Source organism: Carassius gibelio, chromosome A1 (assembly GCF_023724105.1).
Source record: "Carassius gibelio isolate Cgi1373 ecotype wild population from Czech Republic chromosome A1, carGib1.2-hapl.c, whole genome shotgun sequence".
NCBI lineage: Eukaryota > Metazoa > Chordata > Actinopteri > Cypriniformes > Cyprinidae > Carassius > Carassius gibelio.
The window spans coordinates 26,319,074-26,343,339 of record NC_068371.1 but is presented as its reverse complement, the minus strand read 5'-3'; the positions used below and the strand labels follow the sequence as shown (position 1 = coordinate 26,343,339).

Here is a 24,266-nt window from a genome sequence, read left to right as displayed (position 1 = left end):
TTTTGTTCATTATTATTAAAGATACAAATATTTTACTTTTCTATTAAATTTTGTTTGAAATTATTTTTGAATTTATGTTGTATTTTTGTAAACTTATTTTTCTATTTTATTTTGGCATGTATATATAGCGAACAATGTTACCCCGTGAAACCTCACAGTCCGATAGTGTTTGTACTCTCATGAACTCTTGAGTATCAGATGCAGTTCCCCAATCCGCCGGTAAAGCATTACACCGCTCTATCGTTCACCTCTTCTGAAGTCAATATTGACTCCGCGCCCGGCGCACTAGATTCCGCGCCGTGTTTTGCGCGGAGCTGACGTGCTGCTCGCAGGCTGGTGGCTGCTCTTCGCTCGGCTGTTGTCCTGATATCACTCCGCTAGCATGGAGGAGGGGAGCGCTTGATTATTGTGATGGTGGCAGCTGCTGTACACATTGGCGACTGTAGGATTTCCTCTCCAGCCATCGGGACTTTAAGAAACTGCACACCTTATTCGCGCTCGTGGAGGGTTTCGCAGGCCAAACTGATGAAATGCAAGTTCACGAAACAACTCAGGAGCCTGTTCGCAGCAGACGGCAAAACTTTTTTCAAAAGGACAACACAATAAAACGACGGGCTCGCAGCAGCGGTGCTTATGCGTGATGGTTGCGAGTAACATCCGGATGTTTGATGGAGCTCCAGTAGAGGCGAGAGAGTAACAGACCCGGTCGCCTCTCGCTCCTCCACGGTCCCGCACTGTTGTCTATTGAATGGTTGACACGGCGATCCTCCCGGAGGAGGGATTTACACTCATTTAGACGCTTCTTTCTCCCCAATTTCACTGTATTCGCCTCCCTGGCGAAGCGGACTTCTGCCCCGCTTTGGAGAGGGGAGAGAGTGTGTCAGGGGGGCTTGACAAAGTTCTTCCCGAATCACAGATGATGGGGGATTTTGCTAGCCCCGCTGCCGTACCGACCGGCGGCGGTATTTGCATTAATAACAGTAACGTGAACTTAAACTCTGCCATTAATGCAACCAACAGCAACACCGGCGGCGGTGGTAACCTGGGCATACCGAAGCACAGCACAGTGGTGGAGCGGCTGCGGCAGCGGATCGAGGGCTGCCGGCGGCACCACGTCAACTGCGAGAGCCGATACCACCAAGCGCACGCCGAGCAGCTGGAGCTGGACCGCAGGGAGACGCTGAGTCTGTACCAGCGGAGTTTAGAGCAGCGGGCCAAGAAATCCAGCAACAGCAAGCAGCAGAGCAAGCAACAAGAGCCCGACTCGACCGCGAGCACCGAGCAGAGGAGCAGCACCCTGATCGCGGTGAGTTCAGCTCTCCTTACAGTGCGTGAGACGGTTCTTTTGCAGGACTCCACGGTGTTTGGAGGGAACACAATGCGGTTTGTTTGGGTTGCAGTGCGAACTTTCGCTCGGCGTCTGCGTTTCTACACTTGTCGGAACTGAAAACTCTAAACTGGTGCAGTCATAATAATAACACACATAACTTCAGCACGATTTGCGGACTATTCATAGTCATAAGTGGAAGTGTATGGGAGCTTCGAGTAACTTTTAGAGACGTCTAGCTACTTCGCAGTCTGTTTAAATTTATGTAGTAGTTGATGATGTCATTCGATCTCCTCCTACTTACTACTTGTAGTTCTGGCGTGTTACATGTTTAGATAACTTTATGGGAGGTGAGAAACTAAATCAGTTTGCTTTTTAAAGTACGCGATTGTGTATTCGTTTTGTTTACTGTTCGATGTGGACTGGCTTAAAAAAGGTACTCTAACGTTACTAGTTTCAGTTTCTTTTTAGGCGCGCTGTTTGAAATGATGTAGCCTGTTTTGTTTTTATCGGCGAGGACACATTTAACTCTCTTTGGATGTATAACGTTACTAGTGCAATGCAACTCTCCAGGGGGGAGTCTATAGATATAATTTTATGAAAAGTATAGGATGGGTACGGTGGGGAAACAAATCCACTTGCAGGTATGATCTTTTATCAGTATGCTGGGATCAGTCTCAGACTCTCGGTTCAGACGCCACCACAGAAAAGTTACAGTGTTAAAAATCAGTCAGTTGAATCTGGACCTATTGCGGAGGAGCGTCGTGTCTTTGCCTTTTGTGTCAAGGCGGTGAAATCCTCTTTGAAATGCTAAGTGACTTTTGTTTTCTGAGGGTGATATAGGTAGTTGTCAAAGCGTTAATGGCCGGTGTCGTCGACCTCCCTCTGTGCGCTGTAGGCATTACTTTGAGCAGGTAAACAGGCAAACAAATGCTTCACATAAGAGTCATTGCGATTTAAAGAGACCACAGGCTCACTGCTTCTGTCTTTTCTCCACATGAGCACCGTGCTGCAGCTAGGTGGCTGTATCAAGTCGAGTTAGGGTCTTATGCCCCCACACAGTGGCTTTGTGTCAAAACCCGACGAGCTGCCTTGGTAGACAGCTTTTATGTGAGGAAAATGCTACAGGCTCATACATGCTCTCTATGTAAAGTCCAGCACCTTAACTGGATAAATAACAACGTAAAAAGCCTCTAAAGGGGTCATATGATGCTATTTAAAATTTCCTTTCTTTTTGGAGTGTTACAAGCTCTTGGTGCATAAAGAAGATATTAAAGTTCCAAGACTAAAGTCTCAAATCCAAAGAGATATAAAAGTCAAGACTCGTCCACACCCCCCTAAAACGGCTTGTTCTAACACGCCCCTACATCTCTACTTCACTATGTGGGAAGATTTGCATAACGCCAGATGCAAAAGTTCATGCAAAGAAAGAAGGCGTACTTTTATTCTCGTTGTAGAACTGTTGTTGCCGCCATGGCGTATAGACGCTGTGTGTTTTACTGTGAAAGCAAAACTACTTTGTTTGGCCTTCCAAAAGAGGACGATATCCGCTTCGTCATGCCTGGAGTTGATCCGTGCTGGTCACTGAGGAAATGTATCAACATTACACTGTGGCTTTCACCGTGGGCGAAGCGGAGTCCAGCCCGGGGTCATCATATGAGGCGGCGCAAGCCCAACGGACGCTCCTTCGTAGAATCCACTGGCCACGCTGTTCTCAAGCCGGCCTCTGCTTACTCTAGATTGAGGCTCACTCTAGGCCTCTGGCCTCCATCCACTCAAGGCCGCGCGGTGTTACGCTGTTTCGTTGATAAAGTGAAACTACTTTGTTTGGCCTTCCAAAAGAGGACACGACTAGAAATCATGTTTATAATGGGTTTTATGTTTATATCTAGTCGCTCTGGCTGGATAGGGCATCACAGTATCTTAAGGGGTGTAACATTTCTGTCACTCACTTGAGGTATTCGGCCAATTGCGATGCACTGGATAGCTGGCCAATCAGAGCACACCTTGCTTTTTTCAGACCGACCAGCCTTGCAAAAATCTACGCATTTCAGAAGGAGGGGCAAAGAGGAGAAACAATGATGTACAGCAAGTAGATAATATTGTTTATTTTTTTTTAACCTTGAACCCCATAAACACATTTCATTACACCAAATAATGTTCTTTTTAAATAAATAAATAAATAAATTTATGCATTTAGCAGATGCTTATATCCGAAGCGACTTACTATGCAATCAGGCTAACATTTTTTACCTAACATGTGTTCCCTGGGAGTCGAACCCACAACCTTGCGCTGTTAACACAATGCTCTACCACTTGAGCCACAGGAACACAGCATCATATGATCCCTGTAATATGAATTGTTTTGAAATGATGCCTAATTTATACAGATTGATATTGTTATATTAATCTACACTCTTTAATTGCTGATACCTGTAAATTTTTAAAGATATTAGTTTCATATTTTGCACATGCATTATGAAATGATAGTTAGGTCTACATATCAAAAGGAGATTTGTTTATGTAGTCAGCTCTCAAGAGTTTATGTATTCATTTGAGTGCAAGTCTTTGTGAGTCATGTGTGTCATGGCATGAAACATGAAACATGGCATGACAGTTTGAAACCAGTGTAAGGTGATGACATTTTATCTTAACCCTTAGAGATAAAAGGAGGGGACAATCTTACAGTCTTCAGCCAAGGTTCAGGACTCCAGTATTATCTCTGAGACCTCGTTTCCATCTGGTATTGAGATCTGTTTTGGGTGATCAAATCGTAGGCAGTGTTGTTTTCACCTGGTTCTAACATGCATAAGTTAAATGTCAGTAATTTTAATTATTTAAAATCTAATTAGCTTTATTTTATTGCATTTCTGCTTTTAGTGATTTTTAGTTTTTCAACTTTACATTTCTTTTATTTCTGTTAGTTGCCAAATTTGTAACTTTTGTAAGTTTCAGTTTTTTCACCTAAAATTACATTTGATTTTATTTCTGCTTTATTTCAAATCATGAAAACAATACGAATAGTTTTAGTTAACAATAACAACACTGGCCTGTTACTGTAGGGTCCAAATTAAACCGAGCCAGTATTTTGAAACCTGTATTTAGTGCTATTCCACCTCTAACCCATCATCTGAAATGGATTTTAATACCACGTATGAACAAGTACTTTGTAGATTTTATAAAAACAAACAGAAGCACCAGGAAACTACAGGATGAATCGCTTCGTGTTGTCTCATGGACATTTGAGACTTAATGTCTTTCTCTGAAAGTGTAGTTTTCAGCACAAACTCACCTCTGAGCCAAGTCGAAGTTCTTAAAGTTAACAGTACTTCTCTTCAAGTGTGTTTCATGCATCTGTGTGCACATTTTATCAGTCCCGAAGTCACATCCAGCACTCGTGTGTGTATTCTCTAGCTAAAGCGGTGCTTGCGGTATCACATTGTTTTGCAGTGTCTGGGACGAGTGCCCAAGATCTAAATTTAACTCCTGAGTTGGCAGGGTTAGATGAGGTTTGTGACGTCAGACACTCCAAGAGCATATTGCCACTGTGTAAGTTTCTTGTCTTCTGTATGTGTTTGCTAGGAGGCCTACAAGACTGGTAGCGCAGGTATAAATGTGTGATGCGTCTCACTGTGCGTGTCTGCATGTAAGCATTTCAGTGGTCAGAAAAGCTGCAGTCGTTTATAAAAAGAATTTGTTTTCCTGCAGGGGTTGTTTGTCTGGATCGTAGGATACCTGAAAACTTTGCAGTTCTAGTTTCTGTTAGTGTAACGTATTACCTTTTCCCCCACAACTTTATTTATTTATTTTTTGTTGTTGGTGGTGGCTGGGTGGAATGATTTAACCCAGTGAATGAATCTGCCTTAAAGGGATAGTTGACCCAGAAATGAAAATTATCTTATCATTTACTCACCTAAAGTAGTTTAAAACCTTTAGTAGTTTCATTTTTTTTTCCAGTTGAACACAAAAGATGATGTTTGGAATGTTAGAAACCAAAACGTTTCTGGCGTCTACTCCCATGGTTTGAAAAAAAAAAAAAACATACTGTAGAAGTCAATGGATACCAGAAACTGGCAACTACTTGGGAAGGACAAGATAATGAGTGAAATTCAATCTATTTCTCACACAAAGCTAACATCAGAAAATTTGGAATGTAGTGCACAAGTTGTATGGACCACATTCTTTTGTACATTTTAAAACCTGACAGCCCAGTACCAAGGAGAAGTATTCATTACTAACTAGCAATCTCTACCTGCTGTTTGTTAAATGAATGATAAACAGAAACTAACCCAAGAGCGCTAGATAGGGAAGTAATGTTACTGGAGTCCGTTACCAGAATCCTCGCACCTTTTGTCTGTGTCAGAATAGGGAGGAGAAAATATGTACAGCCTCAAGTCTTAAATTACACAATTTACAGTTTTACTCTTCTCAATACCTTACAGGTACATCTGTATAGTGTTTTATATGCTATCTTACTGTTATTTCTTTCGTATGATAGTATTTTGTATTTGTATTTTTTTTAATTGTATATTTCAGTTTTTTTTTTGAAGTTTTAGTAATTGTTAAGTGCTTTGTTTTGTCAAGCTAAACATAGCAATATTTTATTTTTATTCACATTTTAGTATTTTTTTTTGTAAAATTTCTATTTTTTTTTCATCTAATATATATATTTTGCTTCACCTTAATTAACGAAAACCATTTTCAAAACAATTTTGTTAAATAGTTTTTAATTTAGTTATTAAAAACAATTAGTATTTTCCTGCCAACAACCTCGACCTCCCTTAATCACACTTCACGCTCTCTGCAGTGTTATGGTTGCAGCACACACTTTCATGCTGGTATGCATGTACACATGTTCACTGGAATGTAGGACAAGGTGTACGTCAACACTGCAGCACATAGTCCATGTAGTTAAATCAATGTGCGTGGTATCTCCACACCATCTCTTACACACACACACACCACAAACCATTTTTAAAAGAAGAAGATATCCAATATTGGTTGTCTTTGGGCATTTTTAATTTTCAGGTTTATTGGATCCATATTCTGCTGTGCATTCACACACAAACATATGCACCTGCAGTATGACCACACGCATGGACTCAGTGTCAGGAAACCCACTGCTTTCTCAGAGAGAACCGAAACAAAGTCCATCTCAGCTTTACAGAGCACGAGACCTGTTTGTGCTCACAACTAGTCATCGTCCTACAGAATAATCAAGTTGCTGGACATTATTAGTGAATATTTAGCATTCCTATTTATAATTCTTAGACCAGTGAAATGTTGTTTCATCATTCCAGCTGTTCACAAGTATATTATCACCCTTTAAACTGTGAAATGATCCAGTGTAGTACCCATGCTTCATTCTTACGCCAGGTGATTTCATGTCTTGGTGTGGTTTGCATGACACTTGTACAGTACCATGGCCGACAGATGTAATCTGTCCATTAGTCAAAACTCTCCAGGCGCAAAGGCTTGATAACATTTCAAGAAAGGCTGATAAAAGTATGCATGATTTATTTAGCCAAAAGCACAATCAATATGTTGTGCAAGAAGTAGGCCAATGCTTATTTTTTGTTTTTTGTTTTTTTGGTCAGTGCTGCCCATTTTAAAATGAACATCCGAAACTTTTCAGCATTAATGTTTATGTGCACTTGCTTTTTTCTGCTCCTGATATTTGTATTTTTAGCTCTCAATAAGTGTCATGAGATCCGCACCCTCACAACCTACTAAGCAGAATACTCTCTGAAATATGTAGTGATATTATTTGGGAAGGAAAGCTTTGTCTTAATAGCTAAATAAATATGCCATTAACAATTTCTGGCCATTTTGCATCGATTTTTTTTCTCTTTGAAGCTGCTTGAGCTAGGCTTTATCCAATTTGTAGAGCTTGCACTTTACCCAGGCTTTGTCTTTGCACTTATATACTTAATAGACAAGCTATGACACTGACTCTACACTTACATTTGTGTTGAAACATTTACATTTGTAGAAAGTTCAGACGTTTCTGTCAAAATGTAACATGCATAAGCACTGCAAAACTGAATTATGACTTATCACCAATTCAATATGTATCTAATATATGACACAGGACTAATTTGTTTGTTATTGTATTTTTTGTTTGTTTGTTTGTTTTGTTTTGCATCAAACAACAGCACTGATTCATCCTCACCTTATGAACATCTAATAAACCTGTTAAAACAAATTGCTAATGTTCATTCTTATATAATATCATTAAAACATTATGTAAAGCTTATCAGATCAGTAGTTCAGAAGACAGAATTTGTGAACATAATTTTCTTTAAAAGGTTAGATGCATTACAGGGTTTTCAGGTGGGAGTTTGTGTAAGTTTTGATCAGGTGTCGGAAATCTCTTGCACTAGTGCACCCAAAGTAATTCTTCACAGTAGCAACACCCTGGTGTTTTTTCAGCACTAATGTTAGACGTAATTGTGTTACTTCCTGATATTGTGACTTCTGTACAGTGCATTGACAGCAGCTGCTGTAGGATTCTAATGCTTTATATATGTACTGGCAGTTGAAACTTGATCTTAGCACTTTTGAAGTTGCATGCTATGAACAGTGTCCTTACACATTGTTTAAAATCCCGTCTGGATTAGACAGCAGAAGTGTTAATATGTGTCTGTGAAAGTTGTGAGAAAAAAGCTCACTGGCTCTCCATTTATTCAATTATTTCGTGATCTTTGGACGTTAGAGAGAGAAAGAAATGGAGAAAAAATGAGAAATGGAGTACATACAAAGTCTATTATGTTTTACCAGTTCCAATAGGATCAGTTCCTACATAATCGCATTGGTCACCGATCATCTCGGCGCTTCAGATGTAAACACTGATCCAGAAACAGTGAAGTCTCCTATAAAGCTTGTTCTAGGAAAACAAGTGATTCATGACTCACTCGATCATCTTCTCACCATCTCTGTTAAGCATCTCATGTGACCATCTTCTTTCATGTTGGATTTTTGAGTACCGATGACACATATCTTCTGTTCTGAGTGTCCATTCTTTGAGAATCTTATGTAAGGTCAAGTGACATTGGGAATTTCTTTTCCCATTGTAATAGACAAGTGAAGCAAAGGCTGAAAAAGAGACTACTTGTTCCAAGACCTGGATAGAAGTACAGTTTGTTCAGACTATTGCCATTTAGAAATTCTGATACACCTTTCTGCAAAAGAGAGAATATTTTACCCATAAGTGAAGTTTAATAGTCAATCTTTGAAGGGAAAAGAAAGCACAAAAATCTTTGGATCATCTTATCAGGGTTGTGTGTGTTTGTTTGAAGACAAACTACAAACCGCTTCATTATTGATCAGGAGGATGCCTGGAAGTCAGTCTCTGCCTCTGCCTTTCTTTCATACCATATGAGAGAGCCGGTTAAATATAGATGAGTGTCATCAGACACACACACACACACACACTCATGCAGCTCCTCCATGCCATGGTTTCCCACTGCTTTGGCCTTGAGTCACACAAAAATGGTGCACAGACACAACATACACATGTTCAAGGCACACGAACGGCTCCTCGTCCTCATTGTCTGTGGAGCTGACCAGGGCCAAACACTCATCAAGAGTCATCATATGAATGACCAGATTGTGTGGAACACAGCCATGATCTTTCACTCAGTCGCTACCGCATTTGCATTAAAGGAACCACTTTTTTGATGTAGGATTGGTGTCGAAACATTTTTCACTTATCAATTGCTAGTAAGCTTCACATAATTATAAAGAAACAGCATGTAACATTGGATTAAAGATTTACATTTTGAAGTGAAAAGTGCTGTTTTTAAGCAATGAACAGTTGAACACGCTTCTCTTCTCACCCATAAAAAGGCATGTGTACTTTTTATGAACACGTCTCTGGCATTTGCATGTGAGATGCTAAATGCACCACATACTAATCCGTGTCCAGTCTGTACGCACACAGTACTGTTGTCATAATCCCAATGTTGGAATCCTGTCCTGTCATTCAAAAGCCACCTTTAACACCCGTACTGTGACGCCTTCACACATTTGATCCACATTGATTTTAAAAAGTGAGGTGGAGATTGAGAACAACCAAATAGTGTATTCTTTACTTTTCTGTGCCTTGTAAGTTTCCTAAAGGCCGTGCCATTGGACTAGTTTTATGATCAAAGAAGTCTCTTATGCTCATCAAGGCTGCATTTATTTGTTAAATACATTAAATCATCAATGTTGAAAACAATTGTGCTGCTTAATATATTTGTGGAAACTGTGATTTATGTTCATTAGTGTCACTTTTGATTCATTTAATGCATCCATGATAAAAAAAAAAGTATTAATTATTTTCAAGAAAAGAAATAAATAAAGCTGACCCCATGCAGACTTTTGAACAGCTCTTTGTATAGCCTCCATGTAAACTGCAGGTTAATGGAAGAACCATTCCCACTTTAATTCAGGATGAACTATGCAGGGCAAGTATAGCAGCATCGACCCTCAAAATGAACTTTAGCGCTGATAGGATTATCTGTCATTGGTGATCTGCACAGAGTGAGCTTAGTCCTTGTCCTAGCATTTCACTTCTGCATAGACCAGATCAACAAGCTTTTACACGCTAGACACACACACACACACACACACACACACACGCAAGACAGTTTTAATGAAGCAACCTTATACTAGAACTTTTTTGTAACATGTGACTAGGAGCTTTAAACTATTAAGGTATCATCTATTAGTGACTGTCTTTCAGTATTCATATAATTTGAAACGCATAATTAGTATGTTCTGTTACAAAATGGACATTTGTTGTTTCTTAACGCATTTCCTTCCTCTTGGGCCTCTTCCTCATTTTAGCGAACTTCAACCTGAATCAGAAACAAAGTACAATAGGTCTATATGCACCATTACAGTAAATTTCACATGGCAGCTTGCAATTTTGCAACAGTACAAAAAGTACGATTACATAAATTCAAACAGGGGCTTAATAGAAGACTTTTTTTGTAGTAACAATACAAACAAATAGCTGAATCTAAATTTTGAATTGGATAAAAGGACCATTTGACCTGATTTATGGAAATTATTACAACTTACCAACTCTAATGCCTTTGTCATACGTTAAAACTGTCATGGTGGATGACAAATCGAAAGTCATCACAAGTCTAATAAACACAGATGCACACAGACAGATCAGCATGTGGGGTGTACGTTTTTGGAACATACTTTTAAAAGTGTTTGTTTTCCAGAAACGTAATGGACCATTGATTGACTTCTTGCCCCTGTGTTCTCTGGATCTAATTATGGAATAATTGTAGATGTACGTGTGCTCACAAATGCTATTTTTACTAGGACGTTTTGATGAATATTGTCCAGCTCTGCAGCCGTTGTAACACAGGCTTTTTAAAGTGGTCCGGGATAAGGGTTTACTGAGGTTTTTGATCTGAATCGTTTCCTCTTACTTATAATTGAGCTTGGTAAGACAGCATAAACTGCCGTTTACCAGCATGGATGCTTTAAAATTGATGAAAAGTGAGAGTAAAGCCATTTAAAATGAGACGAAGGTTTTCTATTTCAATTAAATGTTGCTCTTTAAATCTTTTCTGTTCCTCAGACTAAACTGATAAACTCTAACTCCTGATAAAAAATGTTTCCAAAGAAATATTCAGCAGCACCTGTTTTGCGCAGATATATTTCTCAGATCAGCTTAATGATTTCTGAAGGATCATGTGACACTCAAGAATGGAGTACTGGCTGCTGAAAATTCAGCTTTGCAATCCTAGGAATAAATTACCTTTTAAAATACTTTATATTCAAATAGAAAGTTGATTTTAAGAGGTTATATTTTCCCATAGTATACAAAATATTAATGGAATACCTGGATGACCTACTTCACCTGCAGCATACAAAAGAGCACATTCCCCGTCAAGCGCTCTCGATCTGGTTTATAACTTCCTTGTTTAAGCAGAGTGGTTCAGAAAGCAACCAGATAACAAATGCTAAAAGGGAAACCTCTTCAAAAGTTTCCCTTATTTTACTGATTTTCAGTGTCCTTTATACTTTGTGTTTTACACCAATTACGAAGACCTTCTAAACTTTTATTGACCTGCTATGACATCCTCAACAGAAGTAGAATTATAAACTCCTCTTTATTCTTAGAGCAAACTGTAATAAGTGTCCCGTGGGCTATGTCGTCTTGAGTCTTTGCGTGTGGATTTGACCGCTAATGATGCAGGTTACACAGCGCTTGCGTTGCAGAGCTGAAGGCTTGCTCTTCAGGGAATGAAGCTGCTTTCCAAGTACGCAGAAATGAGAAAAGTGAAACTGAGCACTCACACTCATGCATATTTCAAAACAGACGCTCCCTGAGAGAGAGAGAGAGAGAGAGAGAGAGAGAGAGAGAGACTACTACACTCCTCCCTCTTTCTCTCACGTTGCCAGGTTACAGTTGAGTGCACATGTACATGTATATACACATGAAAACATAACTTTTTTGTAATCAGTTTATCTATTTTTATGTGGAACTGTTGTGCATCATTTCTTCCCCAGGAGTGTCAATGTATGAAATTGCTAAATGTAAATTTTTCAAACAGGTTATTTTGAACACTCTTTGAAGATGAAGACCATCTTCCATTGGTTGGTCTAGCAGACAGTCCCGCCCCAAACTCACACTGTTGCTGTGTTGGGACAAACAGTGTAATCAAAAAGAGTAATGCTTCGGAATCTACAGCAAAAAACTGACAGCTGTGGTTGCCATGTTTCAAGTAATACAGGATGGCAAATTGGTGCTTGTATGTTTTACAACTTTTAAGCATATTTATTTCATTAAGTGATATAATGTTAATAAACCCATCTATGTGAACTACCAAAAATACTTATTTTCTTAAAATGTATTATTATGGTGGTTGTCAGTACAGGTGCACTCTTAAAAATAAGGCTTCCAAAAAGTTTTTGGTTCGCCAATTAACCTTTCATTAAATGGTTACACAGATAAATACTACTGTCCATAAACCATGACCAATACTCATATATGATGCTGCAAAGTCTTGCACACAAAGACAAAACCATCAGAGAGATAAAAATGACACTAAAACATCCACAAACTAAATTGAAATTTACACAAAAATGTTAAAATAACAGTTTTAACTCTAAATTATATGGTTCTTCATAGTTTTTACTTACAAAACTTATAAATGTTGCAGTATGTTTGACCAATTTTTCATTGCATATGGCACAATATTGTTTTTAAAAATTACATTGAAATGTCTTTGTTTTTTTTTTTTTTACAGTGATGGTGCCACAGAGCCAGTGTGTACACATTTTGAAAAAGTTTAAAGTAAATTAAAAGTTTAATTGTAATTGTTTCTGTATTGAGCTGAGCTGGGCTAGAGAAAATATTTTGAGGTTTGAAATTGATACTTTTTATTTAGGCAAAAGAATGTGCAAAGAGGTTTGTGTGATCTCAAACCATATGCAAATATTTGTTTTCATCCTAAATGAACCTCATCAGATATGTATGTGATAATGACATATGACTTAGTTTGACTTTGAGGTTGGATGACAGATGGTTTTCTTGTAGTTATAGTTTGTTCTTCATTGTGTTTGTTTACATTGGGCTCAACGACAGCTTCTTCGTAATGTAACCTTTTGCGTATGATGGAGACCTTGCATCCTGTTTTTGGTCTAGCTTATCAGGTGTTCATTGTTAGTCTTTCTCTTTCTCCCTCGTTTTCTCTTTCCATCTCTGGGAGTTGTCATGGTGACAGTGATGCAGACAGCCGGGAACAGCCTGGCTGTCATCTCGGATCTGTCAGTGTGTGTTTGTGTGTTTGCACGAAAAGACTAGACAGTGCTCATTTTACAGAGAAAATTATGTAATGTTCTCTTTTAAAACAGAGAGAGGGAGAGAGTGAGCGCTAGCGGCTTTTTTCTGAATCTCTTACTCATAATTATAAAGCAAGTGACCTCTTCTACAGTCATTTGTAGCATTAGGATGTGGCCTGTGTTGTTTGTGATTATCTATCAGGTAGCGTGTTGGTACATATATAAATAAATAAAAAAATTAATGTAACAAGTTCTAAAATATTTCACATATGTAGATTCATTTAATGTGTTGATTTATTTGAACTATTTGAACTTGCCTCCTGTGACATGATATTTAGCTTGGGTTTTATTTAAGCCTAACTGTGACCTCGTGCCTTGCCTAGACACTCTCTTACTCTCTCACTCTCTCTTAGGTCTGACTCTGAAATGTGAGTTAGGGGTGGGGAGTAGGCAGAGAGCCCCTGTGACGTGTGTGTGTGTGTGTGTGTGTGTGTGTGTGTGTGTGTGTAGGAGGGGGTGTGCTATTGGATAACACTGTCTAAAAATACTTGGCTAATCTGCAAACATAACTAAAAATACATCCTCTACTAGCTTGCTCTCACATGTGCAATGAGGGCGGGCCATCCTAAAGGAAAGGGTGGGGGGGCAGGAAATAGTCAGTGAGAGTAGAAATGGATAGAGCTGCTAATTTGTTCTCTTTTTGTCATTCAAAGACATATTTACGCATCTTTATTTGTTCTGTGGAGTTTCTTTCTTTTTTTCTTCTTTTTTTTAAATGTTTAAGCATCCAGTTTGTGTGTTTGAAGTTAATTAATTGTAATTAATAGTTCATTAATAGTAATATTTTAGGCAAAAAGAGTCTGTCTATCTTTTTTTGAAAGTGGCGTCAAGATAGTTGACAAAGGCGTGCGTTTAGTTATGTAGATGACACAATGTTTACACAGGGTCAGTGAGTTTTTTTTTTTTTTTCGATTTAGTTGATAGTTTTCAGAGCTGGGTCAGAATATTTGAATATTCGCTCAGTGGGTTTGCATTCGATTTTCAATTTTGAGATTCAAATAATCGTTATAAACTTAAACCTTGCATCCCCCGTGAAACGGTTTCAATTCGCGCTTGTTGAATATAGCCACTTTTTTGCTATCGGGCCGACCGATTCCAAGGACTGTCAGGTACGTTTACAGTTGTATTTCCAGGTTAGCTTGGTATAGCGTGGCATGATTATAAACCATTCTCTGCCAGGAATTCTCGGCATGGTTAGACAACTGTGTTGTCTGTTGATCACGTAAGTGAAACTACACTACATTCAGTATAAAAGAGAAAAAAAATGTCTGGGACAGTTTGGTCTGTGGAGGAAACATTTGTACTTATTGATATTATATCATCGTTGCCTTCTGATTATTTTATATTTCATGTAGAGTTTGTGCCTTTTTTTCTGTTATTGAACAAAGTAAATCACAAAGAGTCCCAAATACAGAAATATCTGATCCTCGTCCATTTCGCTGTTTATATTACACCTGCATAACAAAGGTAACTACTGACGCATTTGTATTGCATTCCAAAGAGCTCCATTATAAGCATCACAGTAGAAAATTAAACCGTATCCATGCTGACTGGCCCAGATTGGCACGGGAAAGCGGCTTATGAATCGCCCTTGAGTGAACGTTGTGATTCAGTTCATCTGGAAGAGAAGACAAACATGCCGAAGACCTCAGCTGTGTGGGAGCACTTTAAATTGAGTGAGGACAAGACAAAGTCAGTGTGTTAGATATGCGAATTGAAACTGGACTTACCACAACAGCACATCAAGCTTGAAAAATCACCTGTATGTAGTAATATATTGTACAACACTGCACTCCGCAGCAGCACACCTGCCACGTGTGAAGTCGATTGGATGAACGGTTCTCGACATAATAAAAATGCTAACAGATACACAGATTCCTGCCTTTATTACAGAGAAGAATATGTTAAGCCCCTCCCTCCAAAGCTTCCAATATTCGCTGTTGATTACTACCGAAGCTTCGAAGCTCAAAAAATGGCATTCGGACCAGCCCTAATAGTTTTGCTGTGAATATGAGGATAGCAATTTGATCTCATGGAAAGAGAATGCAGTTGCAGTTTTTTTGAGCTTGCAAAAATTCCTGATTAATTCTTCGTTAAGCTCAAGGTTTGCTTGTAGCTTTGGATAAGTACGAGAGAGTAATAGGCGACAAGGGAGAAGAGAGATTGTTTCATAAGTGTTCCCTTTTGAAAACAAGTCTAGACATTTGTCTGTTGGTATTGGTTCAAGGTTATTGTAGTATGCACACTTCAGTGGGAAATAGAAAGTTCCAGTTACATTTAGTATTTTGCTTGTTTGTTTGGTTCTATCTTGTTTCGTGCTGTTTGTGCAGTTATCTATTGTGAAGTGTGGGCGAGAAGACATTGTTGTACTTTTTATGAGTTTTGTGCTCACACCATCTCTTTTAATTACTGCGACACCGTTAAACCCAGAGCAGGAGGCTGAAGTGAGCGACAGAAAGTGGCTCCAGGGAAACACACCTCTGTGTTCTGCTTGTATTGATCTTGAACTGTGGTCAAGAGCTATTTAGGTGCTGTCTCCAACAGTATTTGCAGACTTCTACACGAATACTGGATGTGTTCAACATTTAAACTGGGAACTGTGTGATTTAGACAGCAGGGTGAGCCAGAAAACTAATGGGGCAGGAGAAATAGCAGAAAGACTAACATTTTTATTTATTTATTATTTTAAATGTCTGGCCTCCCAGATGTAGCAATAAAAAGAGTATATTCCTGATCATATGCACAAGTTAAAATGCACAAAACAAACCATAAAAGTTTTATGCTTTTATAAAGTGGTGGTAACAGGATTGTGATGACCAGTGTTGTTATTGTTAAATTAAAGGGGAGGTAAGTGATCCCTGGTAGCTATTTCAAATCACCAAATTAAGTTTCTGTATAATTACCACTAAGTCATACTTGAATGTCTTCTTGGCAGCCAATCTCACAGCAATGCTTTCATGTCTCTCGTATCACTCTGTGGTGTCTGTCTTCTCACATGATATCATTTCAACTCAAAATAATATTGTCACTATAGCCGCGTTTCCACCGCAGGAACTTTACCCAGGAACTAGGGACTTTGGCCTGGTACTTGGTGTGTTTCCACCACAGGAACCAGGAACTAAATAAAGTTCCGGGTAAAAAAATGCCCCCCAGAAAGTCCCTGCTGGCGAGGTGGTACTTTTTTAAAGTTCAGGAACTTTCGGGGGCGCGACTTTGGCGCTAAACATGCTGATTGGTTGAGTTCACGCAGCATTGGTTGAGTTCAACCACCATTTATTCGAATCAACATTTTCAAAATATTACTGTTATTGTGTCATGAAATGTAATTTTAAAAGTATTTCAGGCGAGAATGTAGTTGTTTAAAACTCAAATCTGTGGTTTATTTATAAAGACAGCGCCCATTTAAAAAATGTGATCAGCGATCAGCGGGAGCTCAGTCCTCATGTATCCGCAGAGAGCAGCCTCACCTCGGCTAGACCTTCTGATATGTGCCGCTGGCTCTGATGTCTCTTTAGTGGTTAAACATAAAATATAATTCAGCTGCGGGGGAAATCTAACAGGTTTTCTTTGGTCTGTATTCAATTTATCTATATGTTAAAATGAAAATAAAAAAGGCAAATTTATATAATATTTCGTTTCATTGTAATGGCTGCATATACACATATCTCTGAACTAAGTACATTTCTGCAGCTGTTATTATGTTTAAATGAAAACGAAAGGAGGCAGTGGTATTTGATATCCTATTTCGTTTTATTGTAAATATACAGTAGGGAAAATTGCAGTAGCCAAGACGAGCTGACTGAAGTTATCAAGTATAATATATATATATATATATATATATATATATATATATATATATATATATATATATATATTAGTTACGCTGCTGTTTATAGATTTACCAGACTTGCATAGTTGCAGACATCACACTCCCCAGTCGAATGCACAAAGTCTGAACTAACTACCGATGATGCACGTCCAAAATCAGCATACTTTTTTTTTTTTTTTTTTATCAGCGGTACTTTGTATTGAGAAACGCGCGCGGACCTACGTCACCAGTCATTTGCCTAATCTTCCCGGCACTTTACACCGCGGTGGAAACGCAGAAAGCAACAGGTCTGGGGGGAAAAAAAGTCGGTGGAAACGCGGCATATGTCAATTTACTTGCAGATTTGACATGTAGCCATGTAATTATAATATACTCTGGTAAGGTTTATTTTACGCTAATTATTGTCTAACTATACACTATCCCTTACTTGGATTAACTGTAGTTGATATTGTAGGTGTATTATTACATAATATACGTATGTGAGCATTATATATATATATATGCGCTATAAGTATTTTCTCCAAAAAAAATAAAATGGTTATAAACCAGTTATTTCTATATTTTGGTTTAGTGGGCCAGTAGGAAATATCAGTTTATATTTTCAAACTTTGCTTTTGCCATTAATTGTAATAATCCAGTGATATTTTTGTATGCACAAGGAGTCTGACAACAGCCAGTGCTCCACACAGAGATCTGACCTCACCATCATCCAGTCTGTCTGGAATTACTTGAAACATGAAGAAAAAAAAAACTACAACACTGAGACAGACTAAATTCTGAAGAACAGTGACAACGTCTTCAAGACACTTGAAAAACAAAGCTATCTGAAAAGCTATATGCAAGTATTCCTAGGACAAGCTTTTAAACACAGAGTGGCCTCATGAATTACTGATTTGATTTAGAAGTTAATTAATAAATAATTTTTTTTAAACATCCTCACTTTACAGTATTGTTACACAAGTGCCTAAAACTTTATAGTATAAGTGCTTAAAACTTTTCACAGTACTGTAGCTTTGCAGGTAGGTTTCTTCAAGTGTCTTGGAGACATTGTCATGGTTCTTATGGATGTAGTCTAAGTTTTTTTTCTGTATTTTATTTTTGTGAGTAATTCCAGACAGACTGGATGATGGTGAGGTCAGATCTCTGTGTGGAGCACTGGCTGTCGTCAGACTCCTTGTGCAAACAAAAATCTTACTGGAGTCTTACAATTAATGGCAAAATAAATGCTTGGAAATGATATTCCCTACTGACTGATATTGCCTACTGACACACTAAAGCAAAAGATAGAAATAATTGTCTTAAAACCATTTTATGTCTGTGAAAATTCTAATGGCCTAAGACTTTTGCACAGTACTGAATATATATATATATATATATATATATATATATATATTGAATATTGTTTGAATAAATATCTGTAACCCATAGACCATAGATATGTAAACGGAGATGCCTCATTAGTGACTGGGCCGCTATATATAAGCTGTCTGCCATTTTGGAAGGGTCAACTTGATGTCATTCACCATAATAATCAATGAATATTGAAAGATGCCATATCTATGGCTCCGCCCCCTCTGTCTCTCGCATTCTCACCTGTGGCATTGATTATTATGGCGAGTTATGTCAAATTGACCGTTGCAAGATGGTGGACACGTCTTCATCAAAAGAGCCATCTACCTATAAATATCTATGCACAACACCAGGAAGTTTTATCAGCATTCATGGTTCATTAAAAAAAACTAGTCCAATGAGGCACCTGTTTATCCATCATGTACTTTAAAGAACCAACAGTCTTTTAGTGTATCTCTGTGGCAGAATTACAGCGCCACATACTGGTCTGGCATGTAACTACATCATTATGCGGTTTCGTGTGGACGGGGCCTTAAACATTGTATTGCATTCCATGCAAATCGACTTTTTTTTGTAATAAACATAATTGATTTAGTGGATGCATTTTCTGCCCTAGTTTAGTGTGCAAACTGTAAAAACTTTATTTAACTTTAATGATAAAATACTGTAAAATGCTACAGTAAAAACGTATTTATTGGTTAATTCCCTTACAGTGAAAAACTGTAATAAACATTTCAAGAAATTTTATGGATAGAATACAGTTTTTGAAGTGATAAAAGATTGTACAATTTACAGTATGGCTGGACAATATATCGAACGATATGGTCATGTGCCTCTTGGATGACATGGGAGTGAGTAAATTATCAGGAAATTTTAATTTGAAAGTGAACTACTCCTTTAATGCTGAAATGTCAACAAAGAATGCCTGTTTACTCAACCGCATCTCCTCTCATTCTGTAGATGCTTTTATATCAATGAAAGGAAAAGGCAGAGGCCGTACAGCATGCACTAATCAGCTGTTTGTTTGTATGTCATGTGCTTGTGGTTGTGTTCCGATATTTGCCAAATACCCAAGAGAACAATGAAAAACCAAAAACTTCATTCAGCACTACACTGCTATATCTCTCCTAAATCCTTCTTCAGACTAAATCCACTCACTTTTTAGTCTCCGTTTTAGTCAAGTTGCCTTTCTTTTTCTGCATCTGACAGACGTAGCTCAAATAATCACCCCAGTCTGTTTATGACAAAGGTATAGGTTTCAAAATGCAAGCTTTGTTGTCTTGTTAAACAGTAATGTTCTAACAACGAATTACATTTTCTTTGCTGAAGCGAGAGGGAAGGAGCTGTCTGATTATCAGCAGCTCAGACGAGATGAGGACACTCAAGGGCAGTTCAGATCACCGTTCTTCTTGGGATTCAGTCTTTAATGGTGCTTTGCTTTAGTGGTCTCGTAAGCGCAAAAACCCTGTTTTACCCAAACAGGTGTTATCCAAGGATCATCAGCACTTGCTCCCTTAAATATGTGTATGTGTTACTGAACAAAACGGTCATGGAAGTTATTGAAAGTCAAGATAAACTGATTTGGAAAAATACAACCTTTTTCACATTTGTTTGGGCTAAAATGTCAATGTATTGCTGACGTAATTAAGTAACAAGAAAAAATAACAGAGCCAGGACTCCACATTTTCTTTTTCTGCCCATGTTTTGTAGGCAGCAAGATTCCAGCAATGTACTTATAAAGGTTTTTTTTCCATTTTCCTCAGAAGGCTCATGAAGATATTGCCTTTTTATTTCACTTTATGACGTTTTCTAGTAAACCACTTGTGAAACTGTGCTGACCCCATGTAAGAAACTTTACTCCATCGACTCCTGATGAATAAGCTCATACAATACGCAACCCCCCAGCAGATCTGAGTTTGATCAAAGTCAATCACAAAGGGTGATGAATGTGGAACTCTGGTTAATTTAAGCTTGAGCCAAATAATCTCTCTCAGGATGTGCAGTGCAAGACTTCTCATTTCAAGAACGTTGATATGAATGGTTGATAAGTAAGGAATGTAAAATCTTTACTTGTGTCTATATTTATAGGGATGTTTAATTTTGTTGAAGCTTTGAACATTAAATGGGGTGTAAAGGGGGGACAGAATTGGGAAACGAGGCAAGCCAGGATCTAACTCACATTGCGCATATGACTGCTCAAGCACATGCACATCTTCTTTGTGTAGAGTTTCTTTCATTTGTGATTGTTTAGCTTAATTTTTTATGTTATTAAACAATACAGAACTTTAATGTGCAACAATTGTGGAACAAATGTGACCCTGGACCACAACACTAGTCTTAAGTATACATTTTTGTTACAGTAGGAGAGTATTTGGCCTATATACAACTATTTGAAAATCTGGAATCTGAGGGTGCATAAAAAAATCTAAATATTAAGAAAATCACCTTTAAAGTTGTCCAAATGAAGTTCTTAGCAATGCATATTACTGATCAAAAATGAAGTTTTGATACATTTATGGTTGAAAATTTAAATGATCTTTACTGAATGATTTTTGGTATAAAAGAAAAAAATCTATAATTTTGACCCATACAGCGTATTTTTGGCTATTGCTACAGATATCCCTGTGCAACTTAAGACTTAATACATTTCCATTTTTCATGTTTTCATATGATAATTAATTTCACTATTTGTTTTAGTGAATAGTGTATGATTTTAATATTACACTTGGTATTTGTATCATTTGTCAAGTAATGTGTACTTCTCAATTGTTGATTGAGACAGACACTCGGGGCATACAGAGAGACATACACTAAAGAGGAAGGACACTGACAGTGACTTTTGATATGAAGTGTGTAGAACCATCCTGAACAGTGTGAGTGTAAGTGTGTGAGAGGTCATGGCTTGACAGTTGCTGTTTTGTGTGTATGTATTAGCAGTTATATAATGGCAGCAGTGAGCTCGCACCCACAGACAGTAAGAAGATTACACTGCATGTGCCTGAGACACAGGTCCACTGCTGCAAAACCCCTACACCAACACACTTGAACTCTTAGTCTATGCAGTCTTAACTCTTGTGTACTGATGCGTCAAATCTCTCTCTCTCTCGGACTGCCGCTAACACACATGCGCACACACACACACAAAGTCTGCGTTTATGTAACTCACAATCCGAGGGATCGGTTTCATTTCTCTCATCTCCTCACCTTTGCAAGGCTAAAACACCAAAACATTCTCTCTTGATCTCAAATATTTGGCTTTTCCACGTCTCTCCCCCCGCTTTCTCCCTCTGTCTTGTTTGTTCTATACGTTTGCAGTATTATTGAACATAGCCTGGCAAACCTTCTTGTGTTGAGTGCTACTACGTGCTGATTTTCAGGACACCTGTAAAGTAAGCACACAACAGTACATTAATAAATAGTACGCCTAACATGCTAGATGACACAGTTTTTCAGGTGCATTGTATATCTGGTGGTTCTAAGGCTGATATTTGTGGTTGCCACAACAGTTTTTAAATATATGAACTTAAAAGTGGTGTGATAATTAATTGTACGCTAATTAATTTGGATATGTTAATGCTTATGAACACAGAGTATGTGTGTACTTGACCATCCTTAGTGAAGTACAGTGTGTATTTGTATATGTAGAGCGTATCAGAGTCAGTTGACTGAAAATTCAAAAACCTGAATAACAATGTAAAATAATGAAAAAATATAGGCCTATTATCGCAAGTAAACTAAAAATAACAATGTGTAGTACATGCAATGGGAGAGTCGGTGCCTATGTTTGCATTGAAATACTGTCAATATATTGTAGAATTTCCTTCTGCCTTTTTGGCTATGAGTTTTTCTTTTCTAAATATATTGTAAAATATAAAGATTTCAAACAGCAGTAAGCTACATTGTTGTCACATTACGTTGTATGTAAAATTCAGCCAGTGCTGTTGTCATGATTTGGAAATTAATTACATTTTCTGTAACCAATGGCTGCATTTTGCAAGTGTGATCAAATAAGTGGAGAATGAGCTTTTTTTTTTTTTTTTTTTTTTTAACTGCAGGTGATATTAACAAAGGGTTTATTTAGAAATAATTACAAGAGGTCCATGTTGAATAATGCAATAGATCAGTGAGTCTGGAGCAGAAGGATTGTGTTAGTGGCCCCTAATGGTCTGGAGGAATGGTGCAAAGTTGTGACGCGGCTAGCTGTGTGAGGGCATCACTCCCTCTTTTGTGGTTGTGTCGGTGGGATATCCTTTCTGGCTTTTTATGTGTTGGTTGATTGCTGTGGAGTTAAAGCTTATATAGAGTATGTGTGTATTTTACAATTTTATCTTCTTAGAACATTTATCTTACTACATTTGTCTTTTATGTAATGATAGTTTGTAAAAAAATAAAAAAAGTTGTTCTTTTAAGTTGCTCTGTCTGTAAAAAAGATGCTCTGATTTTATGTGTCTATTCCAAAACAAAATCTTCAACCCTACAGTGAGTGAATACAGAATGTAATAAATAATTAGGTTCCTTACATTAAGCATGATTCTTTTCTTTTTTCCCATGTTTTTCCTGGCACTCTCCTGCTCTGATTCTTTATGGGTACAGGTAAGAGTTATTTTGGTTTTACATGTTTATTTGAAAGATCTTTTAATTCCATGTTATTTTAGTGCAGATTGATTTCCAGCGTTGTGAGACAGTGACATAATGCCTCTGTTTGTTACGAGTGCTTTAATCAGCTTGCACTGTGAACTAAATTAGTTTATTCCAGGCAGTTGTCAGGGAACTGAAATTATATTAAAGCTTTTAAAACACACTACTGTTCAAAATGTTGGGGTCAGCAAGACTTTCTTTTAAGAAATTATTCCTTTTCTTCAGCAAGCATGCATTAAATTGATCAAAAGTGACAGTTAAGACATTTATATTGTTCCTGAAAAAAAAAGTATCACTGTCGACTATCACTTTCACAAAAATATTATTTATAATAACCAAATCATCATATTAGAATAATTTCTGAAGGTGGGAATTATTGCAAAAACATTACAAATCTTACCAACCCCAAACTTTTCAACCATATGTATAAAACTTCAAATGCATTTTCTGATTAATATAGGCAAACTGAGGAAGTTGGAGGAAAGTTTTGAGCTTAAAGTGGAATGTTATTGTGCCGTATAGGTGCTTTTGAATTGGTGTTTCTTTCCCCTTGTATATTTTGGGACAATTTTTAGGTGTTTAAGTAAATTTCACGGAGAATAGTTAGGTGGAAATATTTAATCACAGTTAAATATAAGCTCTCTGTGTTGTTATTTTTGTCACTGTTTGTTACGGTTACAGTCGTTCAAAATACATTGCATCGTATTTTGAAACTAAAATGTTACAATATGGCATTTTTGCTTTATTTTGGTTCACGTGCACAAGGCATAAACCAAGTGTAAACCAGTTCTCAATGTTGTTTTCTGTTTGTGTAGGTTTCAGATGCATGTAAAACTGAATGCATGTAATACTAAAATCTGATAGTTTTTTTATGCATGAGTATGTAGAGCTTGGCATGATGATGATGGTAACATTGATCCTTTTATACGATCACAAACACTGATATCACTTCTCGTCTTTACTATGTTCTATGTGACTTCTTATTCTGGGTGTGTTTGAGGTTTGACATTTATTTGTTTGTGTGAGTTTAAGGGTTGTCATGGAACTAGTCATGGGTTTCCTGGGATCTTTTATCTACAAATAAACCAGAAAACCAGAATCATTTTGACGTAGTTTGATTTGTCACTTCATTGGCTTAGCTACTGTACATACAGTATGCTATGCATGATACACCAGTAGCAGGATAGTTATCAAGTGGTGTTCTGGGATGGAAAATTGTCTGAATTCATGAATATTGACAAACCTGTTGAATGGCTCCAAGGTGAG

General features: G+C 37.7%; 1 protein-coding gene across 1 annotated transcript in view; it reads left to right on the top strand.

Annotated features, from left to right (window-relative positions):
* Window positions 1-267: 267 nt before the first annotated feature.
* The window catches only part of maml3 (mastermind-like transcriptional coactivator 3), a 95,845-nt gene continuing 71,846 nt past the window's right edge, over window positions 268-24,266 (top strand). Inside the window, exon 1 of the mRNA XM_052601651.1 lies at window positions 268-1,306. Coding sequence (XP_052457611.1) covers window positions 917-1,306 — 390 coding nt within the window. The 5' untranslated portion in view covers window positions 268-916. The remainder of the gene's footprint in view (window positions 1,307-24,266) is intronic.